The sequence below is a fragment of the Telopea speciosissima genome, chromosome 3, assembly GCF_018873765.1.
Source record: "Telopea speciosissima isolate NSW1024214 ecotype Mountain lineage chromosome 3, Tspe_v1, whole genome shotgun sequence".
Classification (NCBI taxonomy): Eukaryota; Viridiplantae; Streptophyta; class Magnoliopsida; order Proteales; family Proteaceae; genus Telopea; species Telopea speciosissima.
In genome coordinates, this window is record NC_057918.1 from 32,843,486 (window position 1) to 32,862,391 (window position 18,906).

General features: G+C 37.9%; 1 protein-coding gene across 1 annotated transcript in view; it reads right to left on the minus strand.

Annotated features, from left to right (window-relative positions):
* Positions 1-2,437: 2,437 nt before the first annotated feature.
* The window catches only part of LOC122655091 (phosphoglycerate kinase-like), a 52,597-nt gene continuing 36,128 nt past the window's right edge, over positions 2,438-18,906 (minus strand). The window contains exons 8-9 of the mRNA XM_043849329.1: positions 17,703-17,709; positions 2,438-2,468 (exon numbers count right to left, since the gene is read on the minus strand). Of these exons, the coding sequence (XP_043705264.1) occupies positions 2,438-2,468; positions 17,703-17,709 (38 nt within the window). The remainder of the gene's footprint in view (positions 2,469-17,702; positions 17,710-18,906) is intronic.

The window sequence follows — 18,906 nt, forward strand, 5'->3', positions numbered from 1 at the left end:
TGGATTCACACAATAATGGCACAAATGTCTGTCATACTTATTGATAATCACATTTATGTGTGAAATCTTAGGGCATAAAACATATATTTTATCACATTGGACAGAGTTACTCGGTGCTTTCTTGTGTTTTTCAGGTTTTAGGTGAATTCTTGTGAAAATGGAGGAGATGATGTTAACGAAATGTCTTTAAGCTGTTTAGAGGTATTAATGACTTGGATGCGTAGCCCATCGAGTCAGCTTCGCAACGGTTCAAATGACATTTGATTCCGAGTTGAAACAAAGAAGTTACGGTCGTTTCCATAATGAAGTGCGAAAATGGTCTATAGGGGTTTATTTATAATTATTGACAATTGGCCGGGGACAAAGTGAAGCAAACGTTTGGATTCTAGGGGTTTTAATGTAACAACCAAAAGTTATATTTCTTGTACCCAAAAGATTCCATTTGGAGGGCTCTGGACAGTCCAACTTCAACTTGAGATATCTTGGGCTTCCGAACTCCATAATGGACGAAATTTGGGTCTATTTTGGATAATTTTTTGCAAGAAACACAATGGTGAGGTCTAAATAAGCACCCCATGCTCCAAGTTTTCTGAAAGATAGAATGGATATTTATTTATTCTTAAAGGAATCCTAGTCATCACCCTTACTCTCTCTCCTCAAACTTCTCAAGGGCACTTCTGGAATTTTACTTGGGATAGATTTATTTTAAAAGATATTCTCTCACCTATGGAAGTTGAAAAGTCAAAGATGCTTTGATTTTATTGCTTGGAGAAGATATCTACAAAGAAAAGGAAGCACTTGTTAGAATTGGAAGTTTACTTTTTTAGAAATAGAAGGTCTATGTGAACAATCTTCTCTTCTTCTTCTTTCTATTTTTTTCTTTTTTTCTTATTGGAGAGCTTTAATAGGGGGGATAGGGGATGGGGATAGGCCCCAAGGTGGTTTGAACTCTTGACCTCTTATTTGAGGAGTTGGTCTTTTGCCAACTGAGCCGACCCCTTGGGGTTGGTTCTTTATTTTCTTTTGTTTAAATTGTTTAATTTGTAGCATAGATTGGATAGTAGGATGGATTTGAAGTAATATTTTATGCTGGATTATAAGGGTTAAAAACCCTATTAGACGTATTAATTAGAAGATGAGAGTCAAAATCCAAGTTAAACCCTACTGGAACCGGAGAGCAAATTAGTTTGGACTTGGGCTGAAACCCAGGTGCCAGTCGACCGGCAGACCACTTTTTAATTCTTAAGGACTTTTTTATGGGAATTCTTGGGGATTTTTGTATTAGACCTAAAATGACTTTAAAGCGTCCCATTAAATATGATATTTTATCTTCTTTGTATAATTGTTCATTACCATACAAGCATTTCGTTCATTGATTGAAACAACTCAACAAGTATTAGAGAAGTTAAAGGTGAGGGATCATGGTTATGTAATTTATGATGTGATGTATCTATAGAAATGAAATGAATGATTATGCATGCTTAAGGATTATTTCTCCTACACTTCCCTTTTCTCTCCTCTCCTCTCTTCCCCCTATAAATACCCCTTGCCCTTTGGCTTGTAACAAGTGAGTTTTTTAGTTCAGTTTTTAGTTCAATTTTAATTCAGTTTTTTAGTGTAATTTTTACTTCATTCACTTAGAGAAATTTTCTCTTATTTTCCTATTTTTGGCTTAAGTTCTTAGTTTTGATTTCATAAATCTAGTTTAATGGTTGTAATAGTTTTAGTTTAAAGCTTTCTAGTCTAAGTTCCTATGTTGATGACAAGACATGGAGATTTAGAAGAGGAAGCCATGGTGAGTTTATTAAAGTATTCAAGCACATCAAGGTATCTCATTCTCTAAACCCTTAATCTCATTCTCCCTCTCCTCTATCTCTCTCTATCTTCTTCTTCTTCTCCCTCTGTTTCTTTTATTTTTTTTTTATATGGTTGTGGTTTGTGGATGCACTTTTATTCCCTTATTCCTTTTTATGTGGTTATTATGTGTGGTTGCATTTTTATTCCTTTCAATTTGCGTTAGTCTGATAGGTTAGATGCTCATGTGTTAGGACGTCAATTTAATCCTTTAATTTTGTTAGATGCTTATGAGTTAGGATGCATTAATTTTCATTAATTTAATTAGTTTAATTTAACACTTTAATTTGGTTCACTTTGCATTACTTTTAAGTTAGTTAAATAGAGTGGCGTATATCTCCTCGTGTTCGACCCGTAGCTACGATTGACCCGTACGCTTGCGGTATTATTTTAACTCAAATAAGTTTTTAGTGTCATTGCCGGGGAGATTATTGACCACTTTATTTTTTTGATTTTTAAGTAATTTGAAGTGCTTTAGTTTCTTCTCTTTCTCCTCTTTCTTTTAAAAAAAAAAAAAATAATAAATTTTGAAAACCTCTTCTTGTTTCTCTTCTGTTTCAAATAATGTGCGACCAATCTAAAGTCATTCATATGCCCAAACCCAGCCAATCTTGGTGCCCCTTGATTCGTTGGGTGGTTTGGATTGGCATGTGACTTATCTTTGGAGGTGACCACTCTTGATAACAGGAAAGCGACATAGTGAGAGCGTTGGAAACATAAACGTATAGTAGTCCTCCACTCTACATCAGAATCCATTTGGAATCGCCCATAGGTGGCTCGTGAATACTAGACGGGTTCCCTTGCTGTCAACCTATATGACAACCTTACAGCTTTGGAACTATTGTTTCGATTTCAGAGGGATAGATGCATTATCTACCTTGGGCTCCCTCTTGTTTTTAGTATTTTTTTTCTAGTCTTTTATTTTTCTTTAAACTTTTTTTTATGGGAGACCTCAATTTGGGATAGGTGGTTAATTTAAAATAATGGGAGATACACTTCCTTATAAGACTTTAGGGGAAAGATGGACCTATGCTAAGGCAACCATGATTTTGGAGGAAATGTTTAAACAGGTTAGGGAAGCCAAAAATAGTGAGATAGAGAATAATTTTACGCCACCCCAGTACAATTTTGCTCCCCAACCCAACTATGGACTTTCGAGAAATTTTGATTGGTCACTTCCCTAGACAATCCATGTTATGGAAGGATGCCCTAATCTTTATGGGGGTAGCTATGGTGATGAGAATGTGAGTCTTCAATTTCAATACAATTCTTTTGGCACTTACAATCACGGGTGGAGTGATCATCCTTATTTCTCGTGGGATCAATGGAATAACCAAGCTGGACCACCTAATTTCCAATATCATGGTCAGTATGGTCCTCCAATGCCCAACCCTCCATTGAATCTCAATGGGCCACCTCTCCTTGAACCATACCACCAACCCCCTAAATTTCAGAACATAGGTGAGGAAGCCAGACTGAGTGAGCTTGAAAAATACATAGACCTTCTCACAACAAGCCAAAATACCATGGAGAAGCAACTCTCTCAACTGATAACCATGGTGCAAAAGGAGGAAACGGGTACATTACCTAGTCAGCCTGAACCACCCCATCCCCAGTTTAATGATATTGAAAGTCCACCACCCCAATTTGAGGTTAATGAGAGTCACTCCCAACAAGATGCTTTTCATGATAATTTATTTGTTGAGATTGAGTCTCCTAAAGATATTAGTGAAGCGAGGTTTTATGAGCTACCTGGGGAAGTTCACCTTTTACTTGAAATTTCTGATTTTAGTGAGCCTAGTGAATTTATTGATTTAGAATCAGATTTTCATGATAACATAGAAAGCCAGGAAATTCGATCTCCCCCTCTCTCTTTGGAAAACTTAGATAATTGTCATTTTGAGGATTTCATTGTCTCACATGTTGATTTGTCCAAACCTCCTAGGTTTGACGATTTTATTGAGGAGGACAATGTTAGTCATAATGCCTTTCAAGCATATTTCCATGATCCTTATTTGGCAAACCAAGTTATGCAAAGAGCGGATAGTTGTATTGCTAGGATTGATTTGAGTAAACCTCCAATTTTTTATGATTATTTAGATGAGGTTATTCATAATCCTTTTTATGCTTATTGTGATCCGTTTTTGATTGGTTTTTCAAATAATGATAGGTGTTCTACATTGCAAACTGGAGAGGAGGGACGGATTTATGGCCTGAGTTTTAATGCCTTCATTTTCCACTATCCCATGAGGATAGATTTTTCTATTGGATATTTCTCAGTTGTGATTAACTTCCATATTATTTCTCGCTTTACTAAAATTTATGGTCAAGTGTTTTCTGGGTCTGAAGCTATTTCTCCATTTACTGGCCATGGATTGAGATTTCTGTTGCTACTCCTAACACTTTTTATAGAGCTCATGACTCTTCATGATCCTCGTTGTTGATTATATCCAGTAAGCCCCTTTATCTCCTCCCTTGTCGTTATTCTTTCTTTTATGCATGCATTGAGGACACTGCATGAATTAAGTGTGAGGGGGATGTTGGGCTTAATTGGTGAATTTTGATTGTAACAATAGTTTGATTTTGTGCATATGTCTCTTTTATTGCAAAGCGAGAGAAAGAGGGAATTAGGTGTCCTAGCATGTGAAATAAGAAAAAATCTCTTTTCAATGATGGTAATTGATTTGTATCCGATGAGAGGGATTGAATTGAAAAATATGAGCATTATTTCATTTGATGGCTAGATTCCTCTATGTGTTTTATGGACCCTTTGATCTTTTGGCTAGTAGTTGAGACCAATTTGTTTGTGGCAAGGTAAGGCATGAAAGTGGAAGTGAATGAAAAAAAAAAAATAAGGAACAGAAAAGAAAAGAGGAATTCCTTGGGACTAGACAGGGCACTGTGCCTCATGAAGCAGGGTGACTTGATCGAAATTCCTTGGAAGGCAACTCAAAAAAAAACTCTTGCATCAATGTCTCAATGTCTTTATGGATATATGCAAAAAGCGAAGCTACCAAGTATTTGGGTGTCTGGTGTATGCTCCACCATGTCATTCAGAGAACAGTAGTAGAGTAGAAATAGAGTTTGTGGAAAAAGAACAAAAAAAAAAAAAGACAAGCTTTTGCCTTAATGCCTGAAAAGAAAGTATGGTCAACAATACTCAATGCCTAAGTCTTTGGTTCCATCAATGCTATCAGTGATTTACTTGAAGGTGAGTAGTGTTCAGAAAATATGAGGAGATCCCTTGACCTTGATGCATGCTTGTTACTTAAATTGATGTGGGGTGATAAAATTCAAGTGTGGGGGAACCTTTGGCCCCTTGATCTTTAGTTGAGCACTTTTTGGGATTATGTGCACTGTCTTAGTTATGCCATGATTAAAATTTGTAGCATTTATTTACAATTGAATTTTGGGTGTATATTCACTACAAACACCCACGAGACACAACTCGTCTACTAGGGGTAACCTAGGGGTTTAAAGGCTTGTTGCACATGTTAAGTGCAACCGTGATTCCTACGAAAGTGAGTTAGGATTTTCTGCATTCTAGGTTAGTTTTTGTTTTTGCTTTACTTGAGGACAAGTAACATTCAAGTGTGGGGGAATCTGATGAGCACATTTATGTGTGAAATCTTAGGGCATAAAACATACATTTTACCACATTGGACAGAGTTACTCGGTGCTTTCTTGTGCTTTTCAGGTTTTATGTGAATTCTTGTGAAAATAGAGGAGATGATGTTAATGAAATGTTTTTAAGCTGTTTAGAGGTGTTAATGACTTGGATGCGTAGCCCATCGAGTCAGTTTCGCAACGGTTCAAACGACACTTAATTCCGAGTTGAAACGAAGAAGTTGCGGCCGTTTCCATAATGTAGCGCGAAAATGGTCTGTAAGGGTTTATTTGTAATTATTGACAGTCGGCCGAGGACAAAGTGAAGCGAGAATTTGGATTTTAGGGGTTTTAACATAATAACCAAAAGTTATATTTCCTGTACCCGAAAGATTCCATTTGGAGGGCTCTGGACAGTCCAACTTCAACTTGAGATATCTTGGGCTCCCGAACTCCAAATTGGACGAAATTTAGGTCTATTTTGGGTAATTTTTAGCAAGGAACACAATGGTGAGGCCTATATAAGCACCTCATGTTCCACATTTTCTGAAAGACAGAATGGGTATTTATTTATTCTTAAAGGAATCTTAGTCATCACCCTTACTCTCTCTCTCCTCCAACTTCTCAAGGGCACTTCTGGAATTTTACTTGGGATAGATTTATTTTGAAAGATATTCTCTCACCTATGGAAGTTGAAAAGTCAAAGATGCTTTGATTTTATTGCTTAGAGAAGATATCTACAAAGAAAAGGAAGACTTGTTAGAATCGAAGTTTACTTTTCAGAAATGAAGTCTATGTAAACAATCTTCTCTTCTTCTTCTTTCTATTTTTTCTTTTTTCTTAGGATTCAAGGCATTGTAAAAGAGGAAGGAGAAGAGAATATTCTCTTTTCTTAGGGAATATTTCTCCTACACTTCCCTCTTCTCTCTTCTCCTCTCTTCCCCCTATAAATACCCCTTGCCCTTTGGCTTGTAACAAGTGAGTTTTTTAGTTTAGTTTTTAGTTCAATTTTAATTCAGTTTTTTAGTGTAATTTTTACTTCATTCACTTAGTGAAATTTTCTCTTCTTTTCCTATTTCTGGCTTAAGTTCTTAGTTTTGATTTCAAGTTCTTAGTTTTGATTTCATAAATCTAGTTTAATGGTTGTAATAGTTTTAGTTTAAAGCTTCCTAGTTTAAGTTCCTATGTTGATGACAAGACATGGAGATTTAGAAGAGGAAGCCATGGTGAGTTTATTTAAGTATTCAAGCACATCAAGGTATCTCATTCTCTAAACCCTTAATCTCATTCTCCCTCTCCTCTATCTCTCTCTATCTTCTTCTTCTTCTCCCTCTATTTCTTTTATTTTTTTTTTATATGGTTGTGGTTTGTGGATGCACTTTTATTCCCTTATTCCTTTTTATGTAGTTATTATGTGTGGCTGCATTTTTATTCCTTTCAATTTGCGTTAGTCTGATAGATTAGATGCTCATGTGTTAGGACGTCAATTTAATCCTTTAATTTTGTTAGATGCTTATGAGTTAGGATGCATTAATTTTCATTAATTTAATTAGTTTAATTTAACACTTTAATTTGGTTCATTTTGCATTACTTTTAAGTTAGTTAAATAGAGTGGCGTATATCTCCTCGTGTTCGACCCGTAGCTACGATTGACCCATACGCTTGCGGTATTATTTTAACTCAAACAAGTTTTTGGCGCCGTAGCCGGGGAGATTATTGACCACTTTATTTTTTTGATTTTTAAGTAATTTGAAGTGCTTTAGTTTCTAACTGTGCAGCGGAAGGGTGTTAACAGAAATGAAGTCGTTCATTTGGAAATCTAACTGTGCAAGTAATTAGAATCATCTCATAAATAACACCCACCACCTTCCCCTGTTGCAACCTTCCCCCCACCTGTACTCAAGGAAATAAATAGAAATTTATTAGGCAGGATACCTTCCATGTTATACAGCATAAATGCAACAATAAATCCTCGCTGTGCTACACTACAATACATGTGACATTCAGGCATTTTAGTTAGTTAGCTCAGAAAGAAATTCTTCTATTGAAACAAATATCAATACTAAAGCAAATAGTTAATTATAAAAAAATATGAAGCCTACCTAAAACAATCGATCAGGCAAATTGCCAATGGAGAAAGAGAATATCTGTTGTTGCTAAAGTTATAACTAATCTGATTATGATAAGAAAGAGATACAACATGGAAATATCCTCCATCTTTTGGTAAACTTAGCACATCCAAACTACAAACATGGAATGAAATATATTATTCTCATAGAGAACAAGAAAAAATAACAACTTATGTAACTTGGCTGACCTGAGGTCTAAGTACTGATTTCATCTTCTTTTAATTCAAATAAAGAAGTTTGAATCAATTAAGTCAAACATAGAATCACATGTCAGTTTCCAATGTAGGATCAAACGCTTGCCAATCCCCCAAAAGACGCCTTGCGAGGGAAGGTGCAACCTTATTTTCTTATTACAAATCAGCCAGCACGCATCGCTTCGCCCCGAGTCGGGGTCTGGGCAGATGTTGGATTCCCCAACAATCCCCCCCAACGCACGCTCAAGGACCACTCGCAAGTACAGTCTGCTCCGCAGTATGTCACACGCGGAGAGACTCGAACTCGTGACCACCTGCTCTGATATCAATTGTAGGATCAAGTGTTTGCCAATCCCCCAAAAAATGTCTTGTGAGGGAAGGTGCAACTTTATTTCCTTATTGCAAACCAGCCAGCATGCATCGCTCCGCCTGAGCCGGGATCTTGGCAGACGTTGGATTCCCCAACATCCAATTCGAGACCAAGAGACTGAATGTCAATGGAGAGCAAAAACCTAACAAAATTCATGATTTTGGACCAAAACCATCTTCTACAGGATTAATTGGAAACTTCTTTAAACTGGAGCTTGGCCAGTATAAACTCCAACAATCAAGTACCATCTTGGTTCGAACCACATTAGGGAGTTCGATTCAACTACGTAAAAATCACATATTAAGGTCATTTCGAAGTTGATGAAAACTCTGAACATCAATGGAGATTAATCACCAAGAAGAACTCTACTTTCTAGAGAAAATCACTCCGTCTTGGATAGCCACTCAATCATATAAAAAAAATATGAATGATATTAAAATTTCTTCCCATATCTCTCAGGTCATAGACCATTAACTACAGTTAGTGGTTAATGGTGCCTATTTACAATGTTTCCCATTTTTATAGTAGCTTTGAGCAGGAAAATAGAAAACTGAAATTTCAAGAAAGGAGCATTAGTAGAACAAATAGAGCTTAATATCAATAGAGGAGCATTAACAGTAGGGGGGAGGCCTAGCTGCACTAACGCAACTTGAGGGGCACAAAAAGGAGGATCCGGCTCCTATTCAATGCTTAAAGAACCATTCAAAGTAAAATAACGATCTAGTTTATTTAGATCTTTAAATAAGAATCCTAAACAATTTAAGGTTTGTTTTATCTCAGCCATTCAACTGGGATAAAAAAGATGTGCCATCTCCTATTCTCCTTGTTCTCCAAACTTGAGATGAATGATTCCTTAAGTATTGGAGAGGATCCGGACCTCGACAGAATGCTATTGAACTTTGCTTTGCCAATAATTTGGACTCATATGCCATGAGAATAAACTCAGTCAGTAGCACTTTACAATCATGTGAATAACCAGAAAAGTGGCAAATTTAACAAGGCTGTAGCTAACCTCACACCAACTATCCTTTCGAATTTCTCCTTCATAAAGCGTCACATATAGCTGTGGGAATCGTATCTTGCTGTAAGGTTGTGGTGGTTCTGCCAATCATAGAAAATGTTTAAATAAAAATTTAATACTTCCACACTGTGGCAAATTTAAGGGTAATATTAGTGAAAGGAGGAGCATACCCCATTAAAGAGAGATCGTTCATAGAAGTTAAAAGAGAAATACTATCAGGGAGCCAAAAGAAACAGCAATGAGTCTAGAAGATTACCAAGAATTATGCCATTTCAGTCACTAAAAAGAGAATGAGGTCAACCTTCTTGGTCTCCTTAGGTATAGAAAGCCAAATATATAATGAATATTCAGCAACTAAGTTAAATGCGACACATCCATCCCCCAAATATTTAGTTGGTCATCTCTTTGAAGAAGCATCGACACAACCAATTGGGCGACACCTCCAAAGAAAACAACCCTTATATCAAAAGCCTTAGTTGGTCAACCTACAATTTGGTACAAAAAAGAAAACTTCGAAGTCCGGCCTAATTGACACTGAAAAGATGATAGTACATTAGTAAGTGTTGTTCGATCAAAAAGAAGAGATAAAGAGCAATCGGGATCCTCTGGTTGTTAATCTAGTATTTGTACAATGCCACATTGAATAGGACAATTTCTTGCTTATTTTGTAGATCAATTACAACTGAACAAATACTAGATCAATAAGTTAGGTAAAACAAGGATTTACCACCAAATGTTATGATCTCCATTCAGTTTTATATAAACCACTTAACCAATACGGCAGGGAGAGTTAGGTCTTAGGTTTGACTCTCCCCTTTTGCTAATCATAAGTTGCAACAATTTCGGGAGTGAAGATCACCTTCACCTATTCTGCTTGGGACCATTGAAGGCATGGTGACTCCGATAAGCTTGTTGTCTTTACCATGTGCTCTGTTCACTGCTAAGCCATTAAGGTCTCTCCTGAAGTTCTTATTTAGTGGGTATCTTTGCTTTTTTAGCAGCAGATGAATGAATACACGAAGAAAAAGAACAAGGGTGGATAGCAGATTTTAAGTTTATCTTTGCAAATCTTCTTTCTCATTAACCACTTCTTAACAGTAATGCTTTCCTTAAGTTGTCCTACAAATGTGTCTTTTTTCATGCTTATCTAATTATGGTTCCTAAAACAATAACAATGTCGTGAGATATAATAAAACTAGATGTGTAGATATTACCAAATGTGTAATGAAATTGTATGTGCTTACCAAATTACCGAGACTAACCATTCCAAGGAAATTAAATATTAACCCAGACATCTTTGATTCTCTCATAAGCTCCAACATGGCTCTGAAAAATGGTAACTGTAACAAAAAAACTTAGTTGGATAATAAGCTCTAAAGAAAAGGGGCTAATGTATATATAACCAAAATCAAGAAATGCAACAAAATAATAAAAAGGATAAGAAATGATCGAGTATGATATACATACACATAAAAAATAAATAATAATAAAATTTATACAATAACTAAGGGGATGTTTAGCTATGCTGCATACATTATAACCCTCCCCAGACCTCGTAGTAGCGGGAGCTCGTGCACCCGGAGATTCGCCCTTTTTTTTAAAACTAAGGGGATGTTGAGTTGCCCGTTGGAAGCAATCTTTGGAGAGAGTTCTCTAAGCAGACGAGGACGAGATGGGTGAGGTAGCCAATGGGACACAGATTGCTCAGATAGGGGTGGAGAGGAGAGAGAGAGAGAGAGACGACGTTAATGGTCGGCGTTCCTCTGTTCACCTCTGGCTGCAAGATGAAGGAGTTGCTTACTAGTGAGAGATTTTCCCATGAGTAGTTCTCATCCAGAAGGTGTTTACCCAGATGGAGGGAGAAAGAAGAGGGTTTCTTGGAGCTGAGGTGGTAGTATTTGTCGGTGGTATTCCACAATGTGAGAACAGAGGGTTGTTGGGTTTGGGTTGTCTAAGTTGTGGTGAAGGAAGAAAGGAAATCGATCAGAAACGATGATACATTGGGAAGGCTTGAATTTACCGTTCCAAAGTAAAATGACATAAATTTAGCTGAAGAGGATAGAGCCCTTGTACGTAGTATTGAAGCAGAGGTGGTTGTTTTTGGATAGTTTTCTCCCGGCAGAGGGGACATAAAAGAGAGAAATAAGCAACAAGCATGAGTTGTAAGAGCATAAGGGAAACAGAAGATGAAAAATCCATACTCAAAAGAAGCTTGAGTAATTAATTACTTATTAGAAGTTAAAAGTGAAGAAGGAAAAGAAGAGAAGTTGAGATTGTGACTGTTGAGTTCGGATGCTTGAGGTTGTGAACTGAAGGAGGAGGCTTTATATATAGAGCTTTGGCCCTAGAGAGAGGAAAACTGACAACAGGAGTTGGGGACTCTTAAATCTTTTGGATGAAATAAGGAAAAACATACTTTACACTCCACACATGAATTGACCGCATTCCGTTCCTTTCCTTGGTTTCATGAACTTGTTGTTTAGGAGGTTTTAGGTTGTTCATGATCTTTTCTTGAATGTGTTGAACATTGATGGCCACTGAGAGGGGGGGGGGAGAATCAGTGGACTCTAAAACTTATCCCTTCAATAGGTTCACCTCCTAGTTCACCTATTGATGTCCTCAACACTCACCACAACCACCCACACAGTTTCTTAAAAGACACACAGGCACACAATCACACTTTAATAGCAATCCTGACTCAGTCTCATACAACCATAGTCACTAATACTGCTGCCAAGAGCTACTAAACCAAGTGCTGCCAAGAGATGATGCTATCACACAATATGGCACTCAACCACACACTGTTGGCACATATAATCACATACACATCTCAGCCTGACAGTCAAAGGCTCTACCAGGTGTATACACCCATCCTGTAGAAAAGTACTTCTAACCAAAGCAAGCAAGCATCCACAACACAGAGAAATACATGCTTCGGCAAGTTACCTACATACACGGAGTAATGGTCACTCAAACCTCCACATCTACTCATTACTAATTTTCCTAGCATAAAACTGAGAGGCCGCACTCGTGACAGATGATGTTTCAGTCACACCTATGACTCAGGACATTTGACCTGCTTTAGTCCCTAAATATAGAGACAAGGGTATTACCCCCAATGGTTTCCCAACACCCATTGGTAACCAACACTGTGTCCAGACAACTTGACAACTCAATAAAATACTTGGGCTTATATGAATGCTCTACAATATCAAGCATATCTAGCCTAGGTCAATGCAGTAATACAACCTAGCTAGCATATACAAAGAAATACACAATATCAAAGTGACATTTTAATGGGTAAGAAATGCTTACAACATGCTATGTCTCTGGTCAGTGGTATTTCGAAGATAAATCGGGATGACTGCTGGCTCACTAGAATCTTTAACTCTTCCCAAACAGATGGAGAACTGGAATCTTCAAGCGTGCTCAATCACTGATGTCCTCGAGTGGTTCCTAACAGTGTGGGAAACCACTTTCTTCTTCCCTTCTCATTTCTTTCTTTTCCTTTCCTTTCCTTTCCTTTCCTTTCCTTTCCTCTCTTTTCTTCTCCTTTCCTTTCCTTTCTTTTCCTCTCTTTTCTTCTCCTTTTCCCCTTTCCTTTTTCCTTTCTTTCTTTTTGCACTAGACCTCCACCTAATATGAGATGAGCTTCCAATTTCCTTCTTCTTTCTCTTTTCCTTTCTTTCTTTCTTCCTTCTTCCTTCTCTTCCTTTCTTTTCTTTCTTCCCTCTTCCTTCTCTTCCTTTCTTTTCTTTCTTCCCCTTTCTTTCACTCCATTTTTATGCAACCACCAACATAGATTCGACTAACAGTGGACACACTCCATTATGGCAGCTTAATGGACTTTAAAGAGTGCAAGGATGGGGTTGGTGAAGCCTTCCATGTACACAACAAGAAGGGAGAAGGGTTTTTGTGATTTTTGCTCCATAGAAGCTACAACCTCAGTCTTATGGTCATTCCAGTGGATAGAGCTCAGAAAGATGAGAAAAATCCAATTTCAAACACTTAATTTGGCCATCGGATGAGGGAGATATCGTGTTTTGAAGTTGGACCATTCGTAAAGCTCAAAATAGAATCTTGGGGGAGAGTAGGGTGTACGTGCATTGCACTTAAACGGCTCTGGATCCCATGTAGCGCCAGTGCATCTGTCCATTTAACAAAGTCCGTCAGATCATAATCTGGAAAGATACTTCGAATGTTGGCTGTAGGATTCTATTAATGTTAGCAGGAATCGAGGGAGATCTCGTCCGTCAAATCTGGATCATGAAACGAGAAGATCGTCAACGTCTGACACTTCAACGACGCATTTCGAGCTTTGATTGGCTCGTATAGTACAGTCATCTGAGTACCGTCAGATCAGCAGAGAAAAGGCGGGATTTCTTCCTGGCCGTTAGATCTGAGATTCTCCTTCTCACACACATGACTCTCTGAGTCATCATGAAATCAAGCTTTGATTGGCTTGTACAGTACGATGATCTGAGTATCGTCAGATCAAAAGAGAAAAGGCGGGATTTCTTCCTGGCCTTTGGATCTGAGATTCTCCTTCTCATAACACGTGACTCTCTGAGGCATCATGAAACAAAATCTTGATCTGGTACTTCGTACACGAGCGTTGCATTGAATGAAGGACCATGAAGGTCTACGGTTTTGGACCATATCTGACCGTATATTCAAATTTCAAAATTCCAGTTGAACCTTGTCTTATCGATCGGAATCTTCTGCACTTCCAGCCTACCACAGAGGCTGAAATGGAATCTTGACTATAACGCTTCGTTTTTCCTCCAATTTGAGCACCATTTACGGCCACGTGTCCATGATGAGGAGCACTACCAACCTAAACTGGCCACATCAGCAAAATCGTTGTTGTTTTCTGAGGGAAGCAAGAAATAATTCGAAGTCCCTAAAATGCCCTTTATTTGGTGACCAAATAGGAAACATTGTAACTTCGCCGTCCGAACTCGGAATTGCATGATTCCAGTTGTGTTTCAAAGAGGACTCAACAAACTACAATATTCATGCAGATTTCTCCGCCCAGTTCCACCATTACACCCTCCAAAAATGCCGACGAACACGTTGTTAGTGCGGAAACCCATGAAATCAACATTCTTAATGCACCTAGCCTTCACCCAAGGCTGTTTATGGCTTCCAAACACATTATAATATTAAAATGAAATGTCATATGCTGCCACATAAGCCCAAATTCTCCTGCATCACTACCAACATGTCACATCACTATTAAATGACCAAAATACCCCTATGAGTTGTATCAACACCCCACTAACCTCTATGACTGACATAATCACCAAAACACTCCTGTATGAAATAGTCATATGCTGCCACATAAGCCCAGATCCTCCTGCATCACTACCAAAATGTCACATCACTGTCAAATGACCAAAATGCCCCTATGAGTTGTATCAATACCCCATTGTCCTCTATGACTGACATAATCACCAAAACTCTCCTGTATGCTGACTATCACCTACCTAGGCCATCATTACTATGGGACCTTTGTATACACTACAAACCCCTATAAAAATGTCACTGCCACTGTGAACACTATAAGAACTACTAGGGATGCTAGGACACTATCCAATCACTTGCCATAGGCCTGCTAACTCAACCAGAATGCTGCTTAAACTGTCCTGATCACATACACTGCCCTGGTCTGCCACTATGCACTCTATCTATCACTGTACTGCACCAAGATGCATTGTGTTGACAACAACAACAACAACAACAATACATGCACTGTGTCGACAACAATGACAACCAACACACAGTCACTGTCATATGCACTCTGTGTTCAACAGAAGGATCTAATTGCAAACAATGAATTCCACTTGATTAAATGTCGACAAGAGGGTTAGTTCAAATACCAATAAAAAAATAGTAGAAGATGACACAAAATCAACCCAAATCAAACAAAACATGCATCGACATTTAAAAATTGGTGGCATTTGAAACTTTGACAATAGATGCATAGCAATTCTAAGTTTCTAATCAATAATATGGAACAAATTAAAGTACAACCAAGACGATCAAAGCAATCAAAGTTGCCAAAAAAATGTAAAATAATAGTACGGATCCGATTTCATTGATTAGTAAATCAATGATATACTTGGCATTGAGGGAACTCGTGAATGGAATTAGCATATCATGGATGAACTCTATGTCTATTGTTCCATGGTAACTCTGCGATCCCTTCTATCCCAAGTTGATTTTGTTTGCTGCTAATCAGTTTGCTGTTGTAGAAGATGAAATGATAGGAGATAAGAGGGTGATGGAGAGAGAGAGAGAGAGATGTGAGATAGTAGAGACGGAGGGAGAGTCGTATAAGAGAGTGTATCAGACCTTGTCAAATCAACTATTAGACTTCAGACTTGAGAGGGGTGGAGGAGGGGAGACTTAAGAAGGGAGTGAGAAAATACGAGAGAGAGAGAGAGAGAGAGTGTGTGTTTTGAGAAAGGTAGATGATGAATTAGAGAGCCAATGGCTTAATCAGGCCGGGTAGCCAATCCTCATCTCACATGAGAGTTTTTAGGGAGTTCAAAAATATCACTCCTCCTTAGTTATCTCCACTTAAATAACACATAACTGTGACCTTTAACCACTACTGCCTCTTTGTTGACAATCAGTTTCGTTCTTAAAGATATTGCTTATTATAGTAATTTTTGCATATGGTAGGAAATCAGAATATACGTACCAAAAATTGGGTCAAATGAAGGGGAGTTGGTCAAAACCCTAGCTAGGCATAATTGCGAACAACATAGTGTCACATTCTTTGCACTTGGACTTTTAGTGATTCTACAATCAAGCATCAACAATCAACTAATGGCTCCACTACTACACTAAGGTTGCCTTCATGTCAAAATGGGATTGCGTGCAAGGGCCGCATAGACAAGGGGAATTTTTCTTTTTGTAGGGGGTGGGGCAGTCATTTCAAGGAAAAATATCATCTCCAACTCTAACTCCTCTCCAACCACCCATCCAATAACATGGAAGACTTGAAGATGTATCCTTATGTGTTGGCAGGTGTTAGGACGCATGTCCAAGTCTGCTCAGCCATTGGATTGGTTATGGAGAGGAGTTGGACGCCCAAGTAAAAAGATCCTGAGGTGTTGGCAGGTGTTAGGATGCATGTCCAAGTCCTCCCAGCCATTGGATTGGTGGTTGGAGAGGAGTTGGATGCCCAAGTAGTTGGAGAGGATCCAGATCCTTCATTTCAAGGGGTTGTACATGTCTGGGTGTAGGGCGCATACTATACACAATCACAATAATAATATTGAGGGAAAAGTTCACAGACACCCCTTATAAGTATATCGTATATCATGGACACCCCAAAAATTATCAGAATATCATAGACACCCCTTACTTTGTGACTTTATTTTGACTTAGTCCACTCTGTAATAATAATAATAATAATAATAATATTGTTATTATTAGACAACGGTAATATGTTTATTAGTAAGTTTGGTTATGGCAGTAAGGACGACTCTCAAACTCCTTATATGTTTCTCAGACTCTGTAATGACTCCTTCTAAAAATCCTTTTACAAAATACTATATAGGATCAGGAGATGCAGATGTAGAAGGTACAGGATGAGTAGATGAAGTTGAAGCTTAATGGGTAGTAGAACTATCTATTCCTTCATCTACTCATTTGAAAATCTACAACCAATATTCTCAACCTGCATTCCAATTAAATATGACTATTAAAACCCAATATAATAAAGAAATAAGGAAACACAAGTTTGTTTGACATACTCCAATAGAATGTGGGCAACACTAAAATTGTCGACCTTTGCTCCAAGATTTTTTCGATGTTTTGATCTTACATTGACCTCTGCCACATTTACATTCTCTCCATTGATCCACCCACATGAAAAAATTACAATTGGTTGTTGGACATTTGTAAAGACTTCGTATAGTATTTTTACTAGAAGATCTAGTAGTAAAAATTATACAACTACTGCCATGTACGTCACATATGTTAGAAAAGGAAAGATGTTGGGTCAATATTGGATATTGGACCTAATATTGGATTCCTCTAGCAATAGAGATTTTTCCTTGGTGGGAAAGATTGGATGGGTTGGTGATTGAGTCCCAATAGAAAACTTAATATTCCTTGCTCATGTGTGCTACCAATTTGGGAGTGAGAGGGCAAATCACATATATTCATGAGATTGGTAAAATTTAAGAGGCACTCTCTCATTCTTGGAAAATCGGTGGAGCACTCCCCTCCCTAGAACCATTCTTGATGAGCACATTTATGTGTGAAATCTTAGTGCATAAAGCATACATTTTACCACATTGGACAGAGTTACTTTGGTGCTTTCTTGTGCTTTTCAGGTTTTGGGCTATTCTGGACTATCGGGAGCTGCATGTCCCAAGTTACACATAAAGTTACCATTTTTCTTTCCATGGCTGTAAAGAGGACTAAATTTGGAGTAAGATGAACATGACGGAACGCAAGTACGCATTCATTTAGGTCTCCATGCAGTTGATTATTCTTTTCAGCCCAAGAAAGGATAATGGGTCAGAAAGGAGCTGTAGTGCAAGCCCATAGTCATTCTACCACTGCCCAAGGACATTTTTGATAGTATAGAAGATATTTCTAAGCAATGGTGGAGATCTACTGCAAGTACAGGACCGTTACGATAATTTTTCATTCTTGAAGAGAGAGAAGGACTGCTACCCAGATGGAGGGACCCACACTGCCACTAGATTTCATTATTTTTTAAGGCCCACTACTGTCCACGATTTTTATTGGGCTGCACCCAGTGCTCCACGATTTTGCTTGAGGACATGATGGCCATTGTGTTATTTGATTGAGTGAAAATCCTAGTCATCACCCTTGCTCTCTCTCTCCTCCAACTTTTCAAGGGCACTTTTGGAATTCTACTTGGGATAGATTTCTTTTGAAAGATATTCTCTCATCTATGGAAGGTTGGAAAGTCAAAGATGCCTTGATCTCATTGCTTGGAGAAGATATCTACAAAGAAAAGGAAGCACAAGTTAGAATTAGAAATTTACTTTTCTAGAAATAGAAGGTTTATGTAGCTATGATTCTCTTCTCTCCTTCTTTCTATTTTTTCTCTTTTTTCTTGGGATTCAAGGCATTGTAAAGAAGGAAGGAGAAGGGAATATTCCCTTAGCTCTCCCACACTCTCTCTCCTCTCATGTTTTTTAGAGGGCTCTCCCTCTCTCTTCTCTTCTTCTCCCCTTTCCCCTATAAATACCCCCCTTCTTCTCTTGTAAAGTTGTTCATTCATGTAGTGAAATTTCTTCTCTTGTTCTCCTTCTAATTTGTGATTTTTGGCTTTCTAAGTTCTAGTTTGCTTTTATGATTTTTATTTCATGGTTGTAATGCTTTTGATTCATACTTTCAATTCATGTCTTCAATTTGGTTGTAGTAATTTAATTCTAATTTAGGTTTAAAGCTTTCTAGTCTAAGTTCCTATGTTGATGACAAGACTTGGAGATTTAGAAGTGGAAGCCATGGTAAGTTTATTCAAGTGTTCATGCAAGGCTTAATTAATTCATGCAAGCAAGTTCAATCCAGTTCAAGCACATCCAGGTTTTTATTCTCTAAACCCTTAATCTCATTCTCCCTCTCTTCTATCTCATTCTCTCTTCTTCTATCTCATTCTCCTTCTTCTTGTTTTATTTTTTTATGTGGTTGTGGTGTGTGGCTGCAATTTATCCCTTCTAATTCGCGTTAGTTTGA